Source organism: Bufo bufo, chromosome 3, assembly GCF_905171765.1.
Source record: "Bufo bufo chromosome 3, aBufBuf1.1, whole genome shotgun sequence".
Lineage (NCBI taxonomy): Eukaryota > Metazoa > Chordata > Amphibia > Anura > Bufonidae > Bufo > Bufo bufo.
In genome coordinates this window covers 666970720-666991998 of record NC_053391.1, presented here as the reverse complement: position 1 = coordinate 666991998, position 21279 = coordinate 666970720, and the positions used below count along the sequence as shown (strand labels likewise).

Genomic DNA, 21279 nt, shown 5'->3' with positions numbered 1-21279 from the left:
GTGGTTGCTCAACCATGGACACTCATTTCATGAAGCTTTGATGTCACTTCTAGAGTCAATTTTGAACCGGTAGTGAGTGACGCAACAGAGGAGAGGGAGTTTTTGAGGTCTATCGCTTCATGACAGAGCTGTTCAGGTCATTTTACACAAACCAATGTTGTAGTCAATTGTCGGGAACAAACCAAACATACCTGATAATTGCCTGATCGTCAGTGAAGATGCAGACTCATAGCAACATATGTCTATCCAGTTCAGCCGATTAACCCAAAAAAGCTGATCCAGAGGAAGGCAAAAAAATAAACTAAAGTTAGAAGCCAATTTTAGGGGAAAATTTCCTTCCCAACTTCATATCTGGCAATCAGAATAAGTCCCTGGATCAACAACCCTTCCCCAGAAATCTACCGTAATAACTATAACCTGTAATATTATTACGCTCCAGAAATACATCCAGGCCCCTCTTGAATTCCTTTATTGTACTCACCATCACCACCTCCTCAGGCAGATAGTTCCATAGTCTCACTGCTCTTACCGTAAAGAATCCTCTTCTATGTTTGTGTACAAACCTTCTTTCCTCTAGAGTCTAGACCAACCTGATGCCCAACCTGCAGCCCTCCAGTTATTAGGACATGCTGGGAGTTGTAGTTTTGCAAGAGCTGGAGGGCCGCAAGTTGAGCATCCCTGGTCTAGATGCAGAGGATGTCCCCTCGTCACAGTCCTGGGGATAAATAGATGATGGGAGAGATCTCTGTACTGACCCCTGATATATTTATACATAGTAATTAGATCTCCCCTCAGTCGTCTTTTTTCTAAAGTGAATAACCCTAATTTTGATAATCTTTCAGGGTACTGTAGTTGCCCCATTCCAGTTATTACTTTATTTGCCCTCCTCTGGACCCTCTCCAGCTCTGCTATGTCTGCCTTGTTCACAGGAGCCCAGAACTGTACACAGTACTCCATGTGTGGTCTGACTAGTGATTTGTAAAGTGGCAGGACTATGTTCTCATCACGGGCATCTGTGCCCCGCTACAGCAATCCCTTGTCCCCATTCAGTTTCTGAGCAGTAGATTGCTGTTTTTGCAGGTTAATCTCCTGCACAGAAACAAGGATTTTAGCTGCCGGCTGAATGACCCCATCACCCGATGTTCGAGCATTGGTATATTTGAAATGGGAACGGCTGAAACACCAGAACCCAAGAGAGAAGGAGGAGGGGGTCCACATATTTTTGGCAAAAAAACAGAACCACAGTTTTAAATGATAATACAAAGTCACTTAAAAACTCTACTGATAATTTTAAATGACGAATTGTCTATGTGACCTTGCCTTCGGAGAATTGATAAGTGCCTACTCTACGGCATAGGATGTCTCACAGGATGTCCACATTTTGGATGCTCATAAGGCAGCAAGTAACCCTATTTGTTACACAGCATTCTCCGATGCCCCACGTGCCAAATACTTTCTGCTCAACAGACAAACCAAAAAGGGAGATGTAATAAAATGTAACATTCTATTCGAACACCAGCCCACTATTTTACAAAGCTGCTTTCTTCCAGAAACAGCACCACTCTTGTCCATAGGCTATGTTTGGTATTGCACCTCGGTTCCATTTGTTTGTAATATAGCTATCGTATTTTTCGCCCCATAAGATGCATCCCCCCCCCCCCCCAAAGTGGGGGAAAATGCCCCTGCATCTTATGGGGCCAATACTAATGAGCACTACCATTATGGAAGCGTTCATTACTACCGGAGGATCGGGAAGCAGTGAAGGGTCTGTAATCACCGCTTCCTGGTCCTCGGCTGTGCAGTGGCTGCGCACAGCGTGAGGGCGCTCTGTGACCTCATGCTGTGCGCGCCGATTCACAGCACAGCCGAGAGCAGGAGGAAGAAGAGCGCGGGCGGTGAGGAGCGGCATCCAGGAGCAGGAGAGGTAAATGGTTTATTTATTTCATTAAATATGAGGCAATAGGGGCTGCTGGGGGCTAACATGACAGGCAATGGGGGCTACTGGGGTCCAATATGAGAGGCAACGGCGGCTACTGAGGGCCAATATGAGAGCCAATGGGGGTACTGAGAGCTGATATGAGGGAATGGGGGCTACTGGGTGCTGATATGAGGCAATGGGGGCTGCTGGGGGTTAATATGAGAGTCAATGGGGTCTACTGGGGGCTGATATGAGGCAATTGGGTCTGCTGGGGTGCAATATGAGAGGCAGTGGGGGGCTACTGAGGATTGATAAGAGGTAATGGGGGCTGCTGGGGGCTAATATGAGAGGCAGTGGGGGGCTACTGAGGATTGATATGAGGTAATGGGGGCTGCTGGGGGCTAATATGAGAGGCAGTGGGGGGCTGCTGAGGGCTGATATGAGGTCCGATTGGGGTCTGAGGTCTGATTGGGGGTCATTCACATTGGGGTCTGAGCGGAGGTCTGATTGTGGGTCTGATCTGAGGTCTTGTTGGGGGTCTTATTAACATTGGGGGTCTGACTGGGGCTGTTAGCTAAGGTCTGATGAAAAATATATAATTTTTTATTGTCCTCCTCTAAAACCTAGGTGCGTCTTACAGGGCGAAAAATATGGTAACCTGCAACGCCACATGCGGTCTCTTGGGGGGGGGGGGGGAGATTTAAAAAAAGTCATCAGTTTAAAGAGGTTTCCAAGATTTTTGTGTTGATTGCTACCATTACCAGACTGGCAGGGATACAAAACCTCAGCTGTTTCTTTGTAGCTCCAGGGCCAGAACTACACAGCTCTGTCCACTGCCTAGTGGACAGAGCCGGTCACATCAGCATTACTCCTATTCACTTCAGTGGGGGCAGTGCTCCAGTAACCCACTGCGTCCACTATACAATGGACAGAGCTGTGTAGTTCAGATTCTGGTGGTGCAAAAAAATTAAAAATTTAAAGAAATAGCTGATCGGCTAGAGTGCAGGTTTGCCGGGGCTCCACCAATCTGATATTGATGCGATATGCTTAGGATAGGTGATCGATGTCAAAATCCTAGCCAACCCCTTTAAGAGTGGGTGCTCCTGTTTATTGCACTGCCAAGAATCTCTCCCAAACCACAATACAAGCCCAATAACTAAACCTTTATTTAAGTGTCAAAACGCAAAGAAAGTAGCGAATAAACTGCAGTTATGGTTCTGCATGCACTCGCCGCACAATTCACCTTGAACAGTGAACATGGGGTTATAGGGTTTTGTAAGATGCTTTAAATAAAAGACAAATATATAAAACACCAGGGGGGGAAAAAAAATAAAAATCACAAAAGAAGAAAGAACTAAACTTATATTGTTTCCGGTCAAATTAAAATATAACATTTATTTTTCCTATTAAGAATAATATAAAACGGGAGAACAAAGGAAAACTTTTAAATTCTAGGTACGGCAGGACTCTATGGGGAGAGATAAGGGTTAAATCACCCATGTATTCTGCCTCCATAGCATACATCCACCTGCCTTTAGCTTTTTATTTTGGCGATATACTTTATTCGCCTTGATGGAATTTATGTTAGGAGGTCGCCTGTAAAGTCGCTTTAGATCATTTGTTTTCCATGTCTATATATTTTATTTTTTAGCGCGGCTCTCCACCGCTTGTGGTCAGGATTCAGAGGAGCCTGCAGTTACTCCTCACCATGACTCTTGGTCCTGCCTAGCCTAATCTAAAATCTTAGGACGAGAGCTCCCCCAACATCTTTCACCACTGAACGTGGCTTCTTCAGGGGAATGGAGCTGCTATCAACAAGAATGCTTTTCAAAATTGCTCTTTTAACCTCTGTGGGTGGATCATTAGATATTCTGCAGCCAATCGCGGCCGAGCATCTTGATTGACAGTCTAGTGGCCCAATCTAAAACCTTCATTATTCTGTTTTCGTCATATAATCGCGTCTTGGTTTCGTTCTTGCATATTGCGCATGCACAAGAACTTTAATTTTATAATCAAAGAGATAACTGGTACTGCGCATGCGCCTATACTTATACTTTAACTTGCGTTCATACTTACGTACTGCGCATGCGCAGGAACTTTAAATTTTTGGTCGGAGATGTGACAATACTGGGCATGCGTCTAGACTTAGACATCTTTCTAATCATTGTATGCACTTGCGCATACGCAGGAGCTTAGATTTTACAGTCAAAAGTGTTTTATAGTCAAAAGTACTGCGCATGCGCCTATACTTAGACTTTTAACCTTACGTTCATACTTGCGTACTACGGTTGCGCTAGAACTTTGAATTTTTAATCGAGAAGATAGCGATACTGAGCATGCGTCTATACTTATAAATTTTCATCGCATCATTCCATTTACAAGTATAGACGCATGCTCAGTTTCGCTATCTTCTCGATTAAAAATTCAAAGTTCTAGCGCATACATAGTACGCAAGTATGAACGTAAGGTTAAAAGTCTAAGTATAGGCGCATGCGCAGTACTTTTGACTATAAAACACTTTCACTTTGTAAAATCTAGACACATGCCCAGTATTGTCACATCTCCGACCAAATATTTAAAGTTCCTGCGCATGCGCAGTACGTAAGTATGAACGCAAGTTGAAAAGTCCAAGTATAGGCGCGTGCATAGTACTGTTAAAACCTCGCTTATAAAATTTAAATCAAAGCTCCTACGCAGGCGCAGACGTATGCGATAATTAGAAAGTGCCGAGATATAAACGTATGCTCAGTAGCGTAACATCCCCGATCGAAAATTTAAAGTTCTCGCGCATGCGCAGTGCGCAAGTATGAACGTAAGGTGGAAAGTCGAAGTATAGACACCTGAGCAGTACTGTCACACTTTTGATAATAAAAATTAAGTCCTTGCGCATGCGTATGGGTGCGAGATGATTAGGAAATATCTAAGTATAGACGCATGCTCAGTATCGTTATATCTCTGATTAAAAATTCAAAGTGCCTGCGCATGCGCAGTACATAAGAACGCAACTTTAAAAGTCTAAGTATAGGCGCATGCGCAGTACTGTCACAATTCTGATTATAAAATTAAAGTTCCTGCGCATGCGCAGGAGCATGCGATGATTAGGTGTTAAAGTATAGACGCATGCTCAGTATCGTTACACCTCCGATCAAAAAATCTAAAGTTCTCACGCATGCGCAGTACGCAAATATGAACGCAAGTTGAAAAGTATAAGTATAGGCGCATGCGCAGTACCAGTTATCTTTTCGATTATAAAATTAAAGTTCTTGCGCATGCGCAGTATGCAAGAACGAGCACAAGACGCGTTTATATGACGAAAACAGAATAATGAAGGTTTTAGATTGGGCCACTAGACTGTCAATCAAGATGCTCGGCCGCGATTGGCTGCAGAATACCTAATTATCCACCCACAGAGGTTAAAAGAGCAATTTTGAAAAGCATTCTTGTTGATAGCAGCTCCATTTACCTGAAGAAGCCACGTTCAGTGGTGAAAGATGTTGGGGGAGCTCTCGTCCTAAGATTTTAGATTAGGCTAGGCAGGACCAAGAGTCATGGTGAGGAGTAACTGCAGGCTCCTCTGAATCCTGACCACAAGCGGTGGAGAGCAGCGCTAAAAAATAAAATATATAGACATGGAAAACAAATGATCTAAAGCGACTTTACAGGCGACCTCCTAACATAAATTCCATCAAGGCGAATAAAGTATATAGCCAAAATAAAAAGCTAAAGGCAGGTGGATGTATGCTATGGAGGGAGAATACATGGGTGATTTAACTCTTATCTCTGCCCATAGAGTCCTGCCGTACCTAGAATTTAAAAGTTTTCCTTTGTTCTCCCGTTTTATATTATTCTTAATAGGAAAAATAAATGTTATATTTTAATTTGACCGGAAACGGGAGTTTACTAGTCTAGAAAACTAGGCTATTTGAACCATATAATTTGAATTTCCTGGGTCTAAAGGGTCTTTGAAATATTATAAACTTATATTGTATGACAGAGCAAAGAGTGAAGGATTATGTAAGTGTGTAGGACGTCGCTGGTATAAGCAACCCTCTGGTCTGTGAAGAACAGCTTAAAAGTGTAAAAAAAAAAAAAGGAGAATTTGATTAAATAAAATAAGTGAACTGCTCTAAAAACCCAATGCAGTATAAAAGCACAGAAGAAAGCAGGATCGTATCTGAACATTTCTAAAAGAATCTGAAGATACAGTGGAGGCATATCACGCAGGAGCCACATGTTATGTCTTTCAGTGGGTGGGGGTAGCAGGACTCACAGGCTTTCTCTATGAGTGGGTGGGGGTAGCAGGACTCACAGGCTTTCTCTATGAGTGGGTGGGGGTAGCAGGACTCACAGGCTTTCTCTATGAGTGGGTGGGGGTAGCAGGACTCACAGGCTTTCTCTATGAGTGGGTGGGGGTAGCAGGACTGACAGGCTTTATCTATATGTAAATGTGGGAAGCAGGACTCACAGGCTTTATCTATATGTAAATGTGGGAAGCAGGACTCACAGGCTTCATCTATATGTAAATGTGGGAAGCAGGACTCACAGGCTTCATCTATATGTAAATGTGGGAAGCAGGACTCACAGGCTTCATCTATATGTAAATGTGGGAAGCAGGACTCACAGGCTTTATCTATATGTAAATGTGGGAAGCAGGACTCACAGGCTTTATCTATATGTAAATGTGGGAAGCAGGACTCACAGGCTTTATCTATATGTAAATGTGGGAAGCAGGACTCACAGGCTTTATCTATATGTAAATGTGGGAAGCAGGACTCACAGGCTTTATCTATATGTAAATGTGGGAAGCAGGACTCACAGGCTTTATCTATATGTAAATGTGGGAAGCAGGACTCACAGGCTTTATCTATATGTAAATGTGGGAAGCAGGACTCACAGGCTTTATCTATATGTAAATGTGGGAAGCAGGACTCACAGGCTCTCTCTATAAATGGACAAGGAAGATGTACTTGCAGAATTTGTTACTGGTGCTGGGGAAAACTATGACTCGCAAGCTTTCCCTATGAGTAGATAGAAACAGCAGGACTCACAGACTTTCTCTGTTAGTGGGTGGGGGAAGCAAGACTGAAAGAGGGGAATTTATCAAGTTTTAAAAAAAAAAAAAAAACTCTAATAAGGGCTTATTTGCGCAAAACTTTGAGACATTTTGCATTTTTGCACCACTCACTCCAGCTCTGAAAAGTGGGCACAGTCATGCCTCATTCACACGTCAGTGTTCGGTCAGTGATTTCCATCAGTTATTTTGAGCCAAAACCAGGCGCGGCTCTAAACACAGAACAGGTGCAGATCTGCCCCTTATACCTTATCTTATACCTTATCCCTGCGGAGGCTCCAATCCTGGTTTTGGCTCCCAATCACTGATGGAAACCACTGACCAAAACACTGACGTGTGAATAATGCTTTACCCAGTGAGCTAATTTATGAGACATTTATCAACCATGACTTTTTAAAAAGTCACAGAAATTGTTGCAATGAAACAGCTTTTTTACATTAAAATACTTCATTAAATCAGAAAACACAGAGCTCAGTGTCTCCCTCTCTATCTGACGAAAAAGAAGTGATTAGGTCAGGGGAACCCCGCTTTCTGGACAGGTGTGGGCCACCGTGGTGTGAACCACACCTGTCAGACATTTATGGCAAAGGGCCCCTTTAAATATTACATATTATCTTGCAATATGTTCGGTATGAAAATAATGATTATAATTGCACTAATATTTTTCTTAAAAAAACTAAATAAATAATAAAGTAGTAGTAAAGATAGAGATAGCAAAGAGAAGGATGGGTTAAATACTGAACATACTGTCCAGATAGGAAGTGTTATCCATGAGCACAATAAAGCAGGATGTCATCTGGCGCCCCCTAGTGTTAAACCGACAATTCGCTCAAGTCACATCAAGAATTAGATTGAGGTTCGTCGTGTGACGCAGAAAGGTTCACAAAAAGGCTCAACCAAAACTGCGCTGGGATAAAATACTCTAAACGTATAAAGACATACTGATGGGGAAGATTGTGAGCCCCGTTAGGGAGAGTGTGATGATAATGTCTGTCAAGTGCTGCGGAATATGTCAGCGCTATATAAACAAGTAAGAGGTGCACACCAGAAATGTGCGCAGGAATAGCGAATCTAAGCAGGCATACACTTGTGTCCTAGTTTACATCGATTTCTGGTGTAGACCTGTCAGTTTACTGGAGGCCTCGCCCCTCATGCTAAACCCCCTTCCACTTTCGAGAAGTGATGAAGAGAGCAAAATGTGACTTTTGTAGCGCAGAAAACTATCCAGCTATTGATAAAACTTCCCCTATCGAGCCTGTTAAAGAGTAACTAAACCTTTGAATGAAATTTTAATATGATGTCCCGCACAGTGAGGAAAAACACTAAGAAAAATACAAAGTTAATAAAGTATATGGAAAAAAAAAGTTTTTTAGGGCATTAGGGACATCATATTAAAATTTCATTCAAAGGTTTACAGTAGTTACTCTTTTTTTTTTTTTTTTACATTTATGTATGCTATTCACAGGTTTGTGGTGAAAAACAGAAATAAACACAGATGCTCCATATGAAGTCCTTCAATGAAAGAGGATAGACATGCTCTCTCCCTTACAATTTTGGGTAAGTATATACTGTATCCATCTGACTCCTTTAGGAAGAGGAAACAAGAATAAGAACAAGAAACGTGAAGAAGAACAAGGACGCATATTCTATTACTTGATTGAAAGATACATTCAAAGTGCTCAAATGGATCGCTCATAGCCCTGAAACATTAGATCATTCCCGGGATCTCTCCTCTAGTAATGAGTATGGTTGTGTGTGGTTATGATCGTTATCATAATTGATAGAGGATTATAACAAAACAAACTATCCCAAACTGTTGGAGTAGCAGTGTAAGATATAAGATATCCACTCATACGTTCAGAACATTATTTCTGAAAACCTTCCAAGGATCCCATACACATTTGAATTTGGAGTGAGATCTGTTCGCCCAACTGGCCAATTCCTCCATGAGGCAGAGCTGATCTACCTTCTCCCACCACTGTACTGAGCCAGAGGATAGGTCCCATCAGTCTAGCTGTCTGAACCAACCATGCAGGGAGGTCATTAGCCTTCGAGGTCCAGCTCTCTGAAGGAAGCCACAACAGAACTGAGGAAGGTGACAGATGGATATCAGTGTGGCATATAATATTTATTGTGCGTTCTATCTGATCCCAGTAGCCCTCAATCAGAGGACATGACCAGAAAATATGATACAATGAGCCCTCCCCATCTAGGCATCTCCAGCAAGAACCTGTCTCTCGAAGTCCCATTTAAAAAAAGCTTTCTCGGGTCATTATACCATCTGGTCATGGTCTTATTAGGCCCCTTTCACACGGGCGAGTATTCCGCGCGGATGCGATGCTCGAGTTGAACGCATTACACCCGAACTGAATACCGACCCTTTCATTTCTATGGGGCTGTTCACATGAGCGGTGATTTTCACGCATCACTTGTGCGTTGCGTGAAAATCGCAGCATGCTCTATTTTGTGCGTTTTTCACGTAACGCAGGCCCCATAGAAGTGAATGGGGCTGTGTGAAAATCGCAAGCATCCGCAGGCAAGTTCGGATTTGGTGCGATTTTCACGCACGGTTGCTAGGAGACGATCGGGATGGAGACCCGATCATTATTATTTTCCCTTATAACATGGTTATAAGGGGAAATAATAGCATTCTGAATACAGAATGCATAGTAAAATAGCGCTGGAGGGGTTAAAAAAAAAATAAAAAAAAATTTAACTCGCCTTAATCCACTTGCTCGCGCAGCCGGCATCTCTTCTGTCTCCTTTCTTTGCTGTGTGCAGGAAAAGGACCTGTGGTGACGTCACTCTGGTCATCACATGATCTTTTACCATGGTGATGGATCATGTGATGGACCATGTGATGACCGGAGTGACGTCACCACAGGTCCTGTTCCTGCACACAGCAAAGAAAGAAGACAGAAGCGATGGCGGCTGCGCGAGCAAGTGGATTAAGGGGAGTTAAATTATTTTTTATTTTTTTTAACCCCTCCAGCGCTATTTTACTATGCATTCTGTATTCAGAATGCTATTATTTTCCCTTATAACCATGTTATAAGGGAAAATAATACAATCTACAGAACACCGTTCCCAAGCCCGAACTTCTGTGAAGAAGTTCGGGTTTGGGTACCAAACATGCGCGATTTTTCTCACGCGAGTGCAAAACGCATTACAATGTTTTGCACTCGCACGGAAAAATCACGCATGTTCCCGCAACGTACCCACACCTTTTCCTGCAACGCCCGTCTGAAAGAGGCCTAAGAGTGTTCCTGAATTTTAATACACCTTGAAAAACCAGGAGACCTAAGACGTACAGTTGTGTTCAAAATTATTCAACCCCCAATGCTGTAAAGGGTTTTAGGGAATTTAGTGTACATTTGTAATTGTGTTCAGAATGAAATCTTACAAGGACTTTTTAAAGAACCAAATGCAACTAAAATGACATCAATTGTTTTTGTAATACAGTATTAAAAGTTTTTTTTTGTGATTTCTTCATTGACACAATTATTCAACCCCTTAAAGACTACCACTCTTAAGAACAGAGGTTCATTCAAGTGTTTTCGATCAGGTATTGAAAACACCTGTGGATGTCAAGGAGCAGCAATCAAGCATAATAAGCACCAATTAGGCCGATGTAAAAGGACTGTGATACTCAGCTCCTTCTAGACATTTACTGGTGTGTTTACAAACATAGTGAAGTCAAGAGAATGGTCCAGGAAGACAAGAGAAGAGGTGATTTCTCTTCACAGGAAGGGCAATGGCTATAAGAAGATTGCAAAGATGTTAAACATACCAAGAGACACCGTAGGCAGCATCATTCGCAAATTCAAGGCAAAGAGCACTGTTGAAACGCTACCTGGTCGTGGCAGAAAGAAGATGCTGACTTCGACTGCTGTGTGCTACCTGAAGCGCAAAGTGGAGAAAAGTCCCCGTGTGACTGCTGAGGAACTGAAAAAAGATTTGTCAGATGTGGGCACTGAAGTTTCAGCTCAGACAATAAGGCGCACACTGCGTAATGAAGGCCTCCATGCCAGAACTCCTAGGCGCACCCCCTTGCTGTCTCCAAAGAATAAGAAGAGTCGACTGCAGTATGCCAAAAGTCATGTGGACAAACCATGTGTCATGTGTTCTGTGGACTGATGAAACAAAATTAGAACTGTTTGGGCCCATGGATCAACGCTATGTTTGGAGGAGGAAGAACAAGGCCTATGAAGAAAAGAACACCTTGCCTACTGTGAAGCATGGTGGGGGGTCAATCATGCTTTGGGGCTGTTTTGCTTCTACAGGTACAGGGAAGCTTCAGCGTGTGCAAGGTACCATGAATTCTCTTCAGTACCAGGAGATATTGGATGAAAATGTGATGCAGTCCGTCACAAACCGGAGGCTTGGGAGACGTTGGACCTTTCAACAGGACAATGATCCCAAGCATACCTCCAAGTCCACTAGAGCATGGTTGCAGATTAAAGGCTGGAACATTTTGAAGTGGCCATCGCAGTCACCAGACTTAAATCTGATTGAGAACCTCTGGTGGGACTTAAAGAAAGCAGTTGCAGCGAGCAAGCCTAAGAATGTGACTGAACTGGAGGCTTTTGCCCATGAAGAATAGGCGAAGATACCCGTAGATCGCTGCAAGACACTTGTGTCAAGCTATGCTTCACGTTTAAAAGCTGTTATAACTGGAAAAGGATGTTGTACTAATACTAAGATTAAATGTCACTTGGGGGTTGAATAAAACTGCTAATGATGTGAGCACAGAAAAGACATTTGTGGTTATTTCATTATAAATGTTATGTTATATTTGTCTGACTTACAAGTGCCTCTTTGATTTAATTGTAAACAAGATGACTGAAATGATCAAAATCAATGTCAAACTGGCCAAAACACTCAATTGTATCTGATCAATCTCTGCTACAGAGAAAGACCTACCCAAATCTTTCTCCCAAAGTTTAGTATAGGCAGGAGTGGTCCCCTCGCTCTCAGACATTAAAGTTTGGGGCATGTCTAGGGACTTTTGGTACTGCATATAAATTTCTCGAACCAAGTCGTTGCAGACTTTGTTGCGTATCTAGATCGAAGGGCTTGACATGATCTTTTGAAATCTGACTGACTAATGAAATTGCCTTCTTTTATATATTAGGCGCTGAAGTTGTCCGTTTCCTGCGTTGTTTTTGTACGCTCTGCTAATTCGGAGAAAGTCATTTCTTTGAGCAGGCTGCCGTAAGTAGGATGATTGGCGGTGTTGGGGTAGAGTAGAAAAGGGGTTAGAGATGAAGGCAAATTACTTGGAGAGTCAGAAAAAAAAAAAAAAGTCTTGCTGGTGTGTATGGCATTGATGGTGTTCTATATCCCTTTTTGTCAAACCTCCCATATTTGGCTGAGAAATTGGAACTCCCCAAAGACCCGCTAATTGTCTGTCCGAGATATTAGTTAATTCTATACTGGAACCTAAGATCCTAAATTGTGTTACACATATTTGAAGCCATCTTTTCATCTGGACTGCCTTATAGTATGTTTTTATATCTGGGAGATTACAGCCTCCGTGGATCATTCTATCATACGCCAGTCTTGGTTTCTTACCCTTCCATAGGAAAGAGGTAAACAGGCTGCGCACTCTTGCAAAAAAGGAGTGGGGTAGGTATATAGGGGTAGGTATATAGGGACCATTTGAAGTAAGTAAAGAGATTTTGGCATAATATACGTCTGTAAAAGGTTTTTTCTCCCTAACCAGGAAACATAAGGTAGAGACAGTGAATTCAGCTGATCCTTGACCTTTTGTAGAGAATTTTCTGATTAGAAAGATCCCAAGGTATTTGAGTTTTTCTGATTGCCACTTGAAGGGGAAAGAGGAACTTAAGTGTTTTACTTGTTTTATTGTCAGAGAGTTATATTCCATGCCTCTGATTTAGAATAGTTAGCTTTGAAATTAGTTAGCGTACCAAAGTTCTCGAATATATTCATGAGCAGTGGGAGAGCTTGAGTGGGGTTTGTAAGCATTACTAGTAAGTCATCAGCGAACGCAGCGCACTTATGCTCTTCTGCCCCAATTCTCAGACCCCTTATATCTGGGTTGTCCCTTATTTTTTGCAACAGCGTTTCCATTATAATAATAAATAATGTCGGTGAGAGGGACACCCCTGTCTAGTTCCATTACTAATGGTAAAGGTTTCCGAGAGCGTGCCATTAACACGGATTCTTGCACTGGGGTTGCGGTAAAGAGACATCGCTGCTCGAATAAAGAGTTCGGGGATCCCAAATCTAAGTAAGGTTCAGTTACTCTTTAAGACACGATATCAGGTTCTTGGATGGAATTTTTGGGACATCATGTAAATTGCTACCTAAGGGGTGTCCTGCTCACAACCGAGAGTCAGGGAAAGCTGTATCCAGTCCAAGCAATTCTCACATCACAGAGCACACGCTTTCAACAGTCCCAACAGTCCATAACAATGTCTCAGTGCCGCCAAGAGGGTTGATCAGCAACCTGCACAGACCATGCTCTGGGGATCTGCATAATGGAAATTGTCGTCTTTAGACCAGACGATGTACAGTGATCTGACGGAGGAAAACTGATGCCTGCATTACACAGCAGCTTAGCAACCAGCAGAATAGTGAGTGCAGCTCTGGAGCATAATACAGGATGTAACGCAGGATCAGTACAGGATAAGTAATGTAATTTATGTACACAGTGACTGCACCAGCAGAATAGAGAGTGCAGCTCTGGAGTATAATACAGGATGTAACTCAGGATCAGTACAGGATAAGTAATGTATGTACACAGTGACTGCACCAGCAGAATAGTGAGTGCAGCTCTGGAGTATAATACAGGATGTAACTCAGGATCAGTACAGGATAAGTAATGTAATGTATGTACACAGTGACTGCACCAGCAGAATAGTGAGTGCAGCTCTGGAGTATAATACAGGATGTAACTCAGGATCAGTACAGGATAAGTAATGTAATGCATGTACACAGTGACTCCACCAGCAGAATAGTGAGTGCAGCTCTGAAGTATAATACAAGATGTAACTCAGGATCAGTACAGGATAAGTAATGTAATGTATGTACACAGTGACTCCACCAGCAGAATAGTGAGTGCAGCTCTGAAGTATAATACAAGATGTAACTCAGGATCAGTACAGGATAAGTAATGTAGGTATACAGTAACTGCACCAGCAGAATAGTGAGTGCAGCTCTGGAGTATAATACAGGATGTAACTCAGGATCAGTACGGGATAAGTAATGAAATATATGTACACAGTGACTGCACCAGCAGAATAGTGAGTGCAGCTCTGGAGTATAATACTGGCTGCAACTCAGGATCAGTACAGGATAAGTAATGTAATGTGTGTACACAGCGACTCCACCAGCAGAATAGTGAGTGCAGCTCTGGAGTATAATACAGGATGTAACTCAGGATCAGTACAGGATAAGTAATGTAATGTATGTACACAGCGACTGCACCAGCAGAATAGTAAGTGCAGCTCTGGAGTATAATACAGGATGTAACTCAGGATCAGTACAGGATAAGTAATGTATGTACACAGTGACTGCACCAGCAGAATAGTGAGTGCAGCTCTGAAGTATAATACAAGATGTAACTCAGGATCAGTACAGGATAAGTAATGTAATGTATGTACACAGTGACTGCACCAGCAGAATAGTGAGTGCAGCTCTGGAGTATAATACAGGATGTAACTCAGGATCAGTACAGGATAAGTAATGTAATGCATGTACACAGTGACTCCACCAGCAGAATAGTGAGTGCAGCTCTGGAGTATGATACAGGAGGTAACTCAGGATCAGTACAGGATAAGTAATGTAATGTATGTACACAGTGCCTGCACCAGCAGAATAGTGAGTGCAGCTCTGGAGTATAATACAGGATGTAACTCAGGATCAGTACAGGATAAGTAATGTAATGTATGTACACAGTGACTGCACCAGCAGAATAGTGAGTGCAGCTCTGGAGTATAATACAGGATGTAACTCAGGATCAGTACAGGATAAGTAATGTAATGCATGTACACAGTGACTGCACCAGAAGAATAGTGAGTGCAGCTCTGGAGTATAATACAGGATGTAACTCAGGATCAGTACAGGAGAAGTAACGTAATGGAAAAGTGTTTAGCATGTCTAGCAGGATGTGCCAAATTTATCATATCTCATGTGCCAGTGACCTGCCTGTCTTTAGGTTTATGTCGTCTACATTTAGGAAAGTAATAGTAAATCCACCTATATATCAATCATTGTATAAAAGCTGTTCAAAGGTGGGTGCAAAGAAAGCAAAATCACAGAACATTATATGCAAATGTTCAAAAGTAAAGCTGGGCATCATGTACAGTATATGATAAGGAAGAGCGTCTGCAGTGCAATACAGGAATGTCAAGCCTTTACAGCACCCGACTGACATGGAGACTCAATTTCATCTTTATAATCCAATGCAACGTTAAACGTATCTACCAAGTCTGGCGCTGGATATCAACCAGAGTCCAGCGCCTGTGGCTTTCCGTTTGCTGCAGGGGAGAGAAGGGATATCCATGTTTTGAAATTAGTTCACACAATATATTTTGTTAAGCCGCCTATCAGATGAACGAGACAGAATGGGGTCATTTCACAAGACTGATTCGAGAAAGTAGTGAAAAAAAGGAGGAGATCTCCCTTTCATGTGTCGCTGCTGCAAATAATTGAGTGCTGCAGTTTAAAAGCTCTGCAAGAAATTTAAAAAAAAAGCCTCGGCTTTGAACGGTACGATACAGTGTGAAGCTGGGTTTATCATTCATGACGGGACACAATAGAATAAAGCGAGCACCGTGCATCAGATCTTAATGGACTAGTTTAGAAAAAGCATGAAAATATATGGATTAGAAAAACTTTCAACAGTAAATTAAAAAAACTTGAATAATAAGGTCCATTTGCTGCGGAAAACATAAAACATTTGCTTTCATCTATTTATAATCGCATCCCACATAAAGAACAGTAAAAGGAACGTAAGAGATTAAATTCGGAATTCATTTTACTTTTTGCACCTTAACTCTTTCATCACCAGGGGGTGTTTTGGGCCTCTATGCTGACAGCAAAACTCTACCTTTTGGAATGATACATTATAAAGGTTATTTTTTGTTTCATATCTTAGTTTACCCCAGATTTTAATCTTAAAGGGGTTGTCCCATGAAAAATATTCAGCATTTTTCAAACCAGCACCTGGATCTGAATATTTTTGTAATTGCATGTAATTAAAAATTTAGTAAAGCCGCTGATTTACTCAATTAAATGTATCCATATAGCGCCACCTACTGTTAGTTCTTTTCCTTATTTCTCTGCCAAACTCTGTGATATCGCTGAAGTGGTCGCACGTGTTCTGTTCCATCCTTTAAAGGCGTTTTCCGGGACTTTTAGCCTGATGACCTATCCTTTGGACACCCGGTACCCCCACCAATCAGCTGTTTAAGAAGGCACTGGTGCTCGCAGCAGCGCCGAGGACTTCTCTTAGCTCACCAAGCACAGCGCCGTACATTGCCTAGTGGTTGTGCCTGGTATCACAGCTCAGCCCCATTCACTTCTATGAGGCTGAGCTGCACCTAGGCCACACGACCGATGAACGTGGCCACGTGGCATCACACGCCTTAAGAAAAGCTGCAGAAGGCCACGGCGTTACTGCGAGCACCGGAGCCTTCTCAAAGAGCACTCGAGTGTTTGACCCCACCAATCAGATACTGGTGACCTATCCAGAGAATAGGTAATCAGTATAAAAGTCCTGAAGAAACCCTTTAACTGCCAACTGGATTAAATGTTAAAAGGTGTGACAGTGACAGCTGTCACAGAAAGGACACACCCCTGAGCTATGATGGGGACAGAGCTGAAGCAGAAAGGAGATGCCCTTGATCTTCCAGCCTGAACAAAATCTAGCAGAGCAATTAGAGCAATGAATGAGGAGATCTCTGGACCCATGTGAGGTACAGGGCTGGTTCTAGCTTTGTTAGAAAGAGATTACCATGCACTATATGATGTCTGATTTTCATGTTTTAAGTCATGGGATAACCCCTTTAATTTTCTTATTTCAATTGGACCAAGTATCATTTAATTTTGAAGATCTTATGTAGAGAAAAATGGTCAGAAACATTATTCATTTTCTCATGTTCAAAGATATTTGTTCAATCAATACCATGCACCCCAAATATTCTAGATTATTCTACGGCTCAGTCTCCTGCCTCTCTGGATTATTCTACGGCTCAGTCTTTTGCCTCTGGTCTTGTCAGATTCTAGATTATTCGACGGCTCAGTCTTCTGCCTCTGGTCTTGCGAGATTCTAGATTATTCTATGGCTCAGTCTTCTGCCTCTGGTCTTGTCAGATTCTAGATTATTCTAAAGCTCAGTCTTCTGCCTCTGGTCTTGTCGGGTTCTAGGTTATTCTACGGCTCAGTCTTCTGCCTCTGGTCTTGTCAGATTCTAGATTATTCTAAAGCTCAGTCTTCTGCCTCTGGTCTTGTCGGGTTCTAGGTTATTCTACGGCTCAGTCTTCTGCCTCTGGTCTTGTCAGGTTCTAGGTTATTCTACGGCTCAGTCTGCTGCCTCTGGTCTTGTCAGGTTCTAGATTATTCTACGGCTCAGTCTTCTGCCTCTGGTCTTGTGAGAATCTTGATTATTCTATGGCTCATGGACTACTGGATGCTATGCTTTGGATAGGTCATCAGTATCTGATTGGTAAGGGTCCGACACCTGGGACCCTGGCCGATCAGCTGTTTAGAGAACGCAGTGCCGCTGACTTTTCACAGCTCACCAAGCACAGCGTCGTGCATAGTATAGCGGCTGTGCTCGCTATTGCAGCTCATCCCCATTCACTTGATCCCCACCGATCAGATACTGATGACCTATCCTGAGGATGGGTCATCAGTAAAAAAAAAAAAATATATCGGAAAACGCTTTAAAGCACCAAGACAACCCCTTTTAAAAACTGAGCATGATCAGGTGATTGCCCCAGGTTTGGCTTCTCTAATCCCCAGTGATCTGGCCACTCATTTTCCTTGCAGTGGCCACTGGAGGAGAAATGCAGGATTACATGGCAGCCATTAAAATGAAAAGATATCCATTCTGGCTCCCACAAGAGAGGGACGTCTATATATGGCTCAAAAAGGCATATGGACAGGCGATGCCTTTAGGAGACCACTTCTTCAAACGTAGACCATTCCCATATCGTAACCAGTCATAATTAAAGGGTCTATTCTACTCACAGGTTGCACAGACCAGTAACGTCCTCACAGTAAGTTCACAGGGCAGCTTCCATTTCTTGAACACTCTCGAGGTAAACATTGGCAGGATAATTTCAGCAGGAACATAGTACTGAATCGCATAGGTCACATAAATTCCAAAGCAGTAGAAAGCCTTCACCAGCTGATAGACCCTGAGGATGAAGAAGGTCAGAAATACAGTGAGTGGCCATAGACGTAGCATTCCCATTGCAGTCACTTTTTTTTTTTTAGCAAGATTCAGATCAACAATTACAGTAATCTGTAAGGGCCACGGCCAGATGGTGTGCTGGTCACATGCGGTCAAGCCATGCCCACCCAAGGCAGCAAGAGTTTGAGGTAAAGTCCTATGTATCCTAAATGTACCAACATGGTTCTTCAAAAGGTTGTCACTATGAAGTTAGCCAGCATACTATTACTAGATTAAAACTAAAACTTGACTAATTCTTGCAAAAAGCTTCTTTCATCACATGGAAAGTTTGTCTCCCCCTGAACAATAGAACTTTCAAAAGAGGAATATTCCTTTAAATGAAAAGTGATATGTAACAAATCATAGCTGTCGTTATTGTAGTAACATCCAAAATTTAATTGAAAATAGGTCTTCTAGGGGGTTGTGTTCTCGACGAAGACAGTATGCATATTATATGGTGGAACTGAAAATCTGTCACAGGAAATCTGGTCTGGATAAGGGGGGTGGTCTCACTGTACTCGATATTTGTAACGTATCTTATTGAGTGGGGACATCTTCAAGCAGCTTGTAGCTCCCCCTTCCCTGTCTGTGGATTCTCTAGAAACGTTCACAAACCTGCTCAGACACTAAAAAAAATCCATCTAGGGTAAAACAGTAAATACTAGTTAGGGAGGTGGGAGAAGAGGGCAATGGTTATATAAAGTTATCCCCTATACACAGGATAGGGGACAATTATTAGATCGGTGGGGATGCTACCGCTAGGACCCCCATGATCACAAGAACGGGGGTAAATACCCCCTGTAGCCCTCCTGAACAAAGTGGCTGGTCAGGCATGTGGACTGCCACTGCATCTATTTCTATGAGAGTCCAAGGCACAGACAATTACAGCGCTCAGCTATTGTCACGGCGGGGAGTGGGGGAAACCCCCCACAGTGCGGTGTCAGAGGGTAAAGGGGAATCAGCCTGGCCAAAAGGAGTAATAAGGGAGCAGGTCACCTCCTACTGCGTCCCTAATCCTCTCCCTGACTCCTCACTGTATGAGCGGACCCCGATGGTAGGACGACTCATACTCAGGATACCTAGAAACCCTAAGTCGCCCTGGTAATCCCTCACTTAGGAGCAGGGGATAGACAACCTGTTCATCCCAGTCATGGAGGAACAGGAGTCTCTATCTGAGGCCAGGCTGCAAGGAGAGGGGAACACATACAGCTATAATGAGATGGCAGGTTAGTGAAACCAGTAATACACTTACCTGCCACAGACACACTGACTGGAACCCGTGCACAAGTGCTGGTGTCCACACCAACATTAAAAGGACACAGCACACACCACAAACCACACAGGAACCCAGAACAGCCATAGCTGCAATAAACGTGAGACACAATAAGAACATCTATGACCACAAGGGTGGCCCTCACTGGACACATGGAATATGAAGACCAGGAGGATAACTCCAGCATACACCATGGCTGGAGTACCCCCCAGCTTCAGGCATCCAGCAGAAGCTAAATAGACCAAGCAGCCACACCCACACACACATAAACCCAGTGTTAAAAGACTAGGAAGGGAGTTAACCCTTCCAACACCAGACAAGGGGAGGAAGCCACTAAAAGGGGAAGTGCACACACAAGCATAGAAAGCTACACGTTGCCACAGGCAACAACATGCGTGGCAACCATGTCACGGCAATCGCCCAGAAGGCCGAGACACTGCCACCACATGCACACACAGCAACACGTTGCCGTGTGCAACCGCAAGTGTAGCAACAGTGTCACAGCGCACACCATAGGCCGTGACAGCTATCTCCAGAATTCCCATAGAAATGAATGTAGCGTCCACTCACATAAGCGACCAGCACAGCTCTGTTCTCATTGGGGGGGGGCTCCAATATATCTTTAGGATTAGCAGATCATTAGAAGATGAAATTTAGGTGTTTTCAATCAATGGGATGATAATCAGTTGATTGGCCGGCGTGTTTTAATTAAAGAAATGGAATCAATCAAAGTCTGATCTTCAGAACACGTTCGTGGAATTTTATCATGGCACAAACAAAGGAGATTTCTAAGGACCTCAGAAGGAGACTTGTTGATGCTCATCAGGCTGGAAAAGGTTACAAAACCATCTCTAAAGCACTTGGACAGACAGATAGATTGTTTGCAAATGGAAGAAATGGAAGACCATTAATACCCTTCTCCAGGAGTCAAACAACAAAGATCACGCCAAGAGCAAGGCATGTAATAGTCTGCAAGAGGTCACAAAGGAGCCCAAGGGCTCTAAGTAACTAACGGCCTTTCTCACATTAGCTAATGTTAATGTTCATGAATGTTCCCCATCAGGAGGACAATGAACAACAATGGTGAGCATAACAGGATTGCATGGAGAAAGCTGCTGCTCTCCAAAAAGAACTTTCCTGACCATTGCTACAGATCACCTGGACAAAAGACTACTGGAACAATGCTTTGTGGACGGATGAAACCAAAATAGAACTTTTTGGTTTAAATAAAAATATATATATTTGGAGAAAGAAAAACACTGCAATTCAGCATAAAAACCTCATCTCATCTGTGAAACACAGTGGTGGTAGTGTCATGGTGTCTGGCTGTTTTGCTGCATCTGGGCCAGAATGGCTTGCCATCATTGATGGAACGATTAATTCTGAATTTTACCAGCAAATTCTAAAGAAAAATGTCAGGACATCTGTCTACGAGATGAACCTTAAAAGGGGTTATCCAGCTGCTGTGTCACTGTCAGATGATGTAGGTACCTTCATCCTAGATGTAGTCAGAACTCTGGATGAAGTGTGGATGTAATTAGTGCTTATGTGTTATGTTTTATCTAACCCTTATTCTTTATAAGATTTCT

At 42.8% G+C, this 21279-nt stretch overlaps 1 protein-coding gene across 2 annotated transcripts in view; it reads right to left on the bottom strand.

Moving 5' to 3' along the window:
- The window catches only part of SLC36A4 (solute carrier family 36 member 4), a 260721-nt gene that overhangs the window by 148762 nt on the left and 90680 nt on the right, over window positions 1-21279 (bottom strand). For both annotated transcript variants that reach the window (XM_040426349.1, XM_040426350.1), the window contains one exon: window positions 18213-18382. In XM_040426349.1, coding sequence (XP_040282283.1) covers window positions 18213-18382 — 170 coding nt within the window. The remainder of the gene's footprint in view (window positions 1-18212; window positions 18383-21279) is intronic.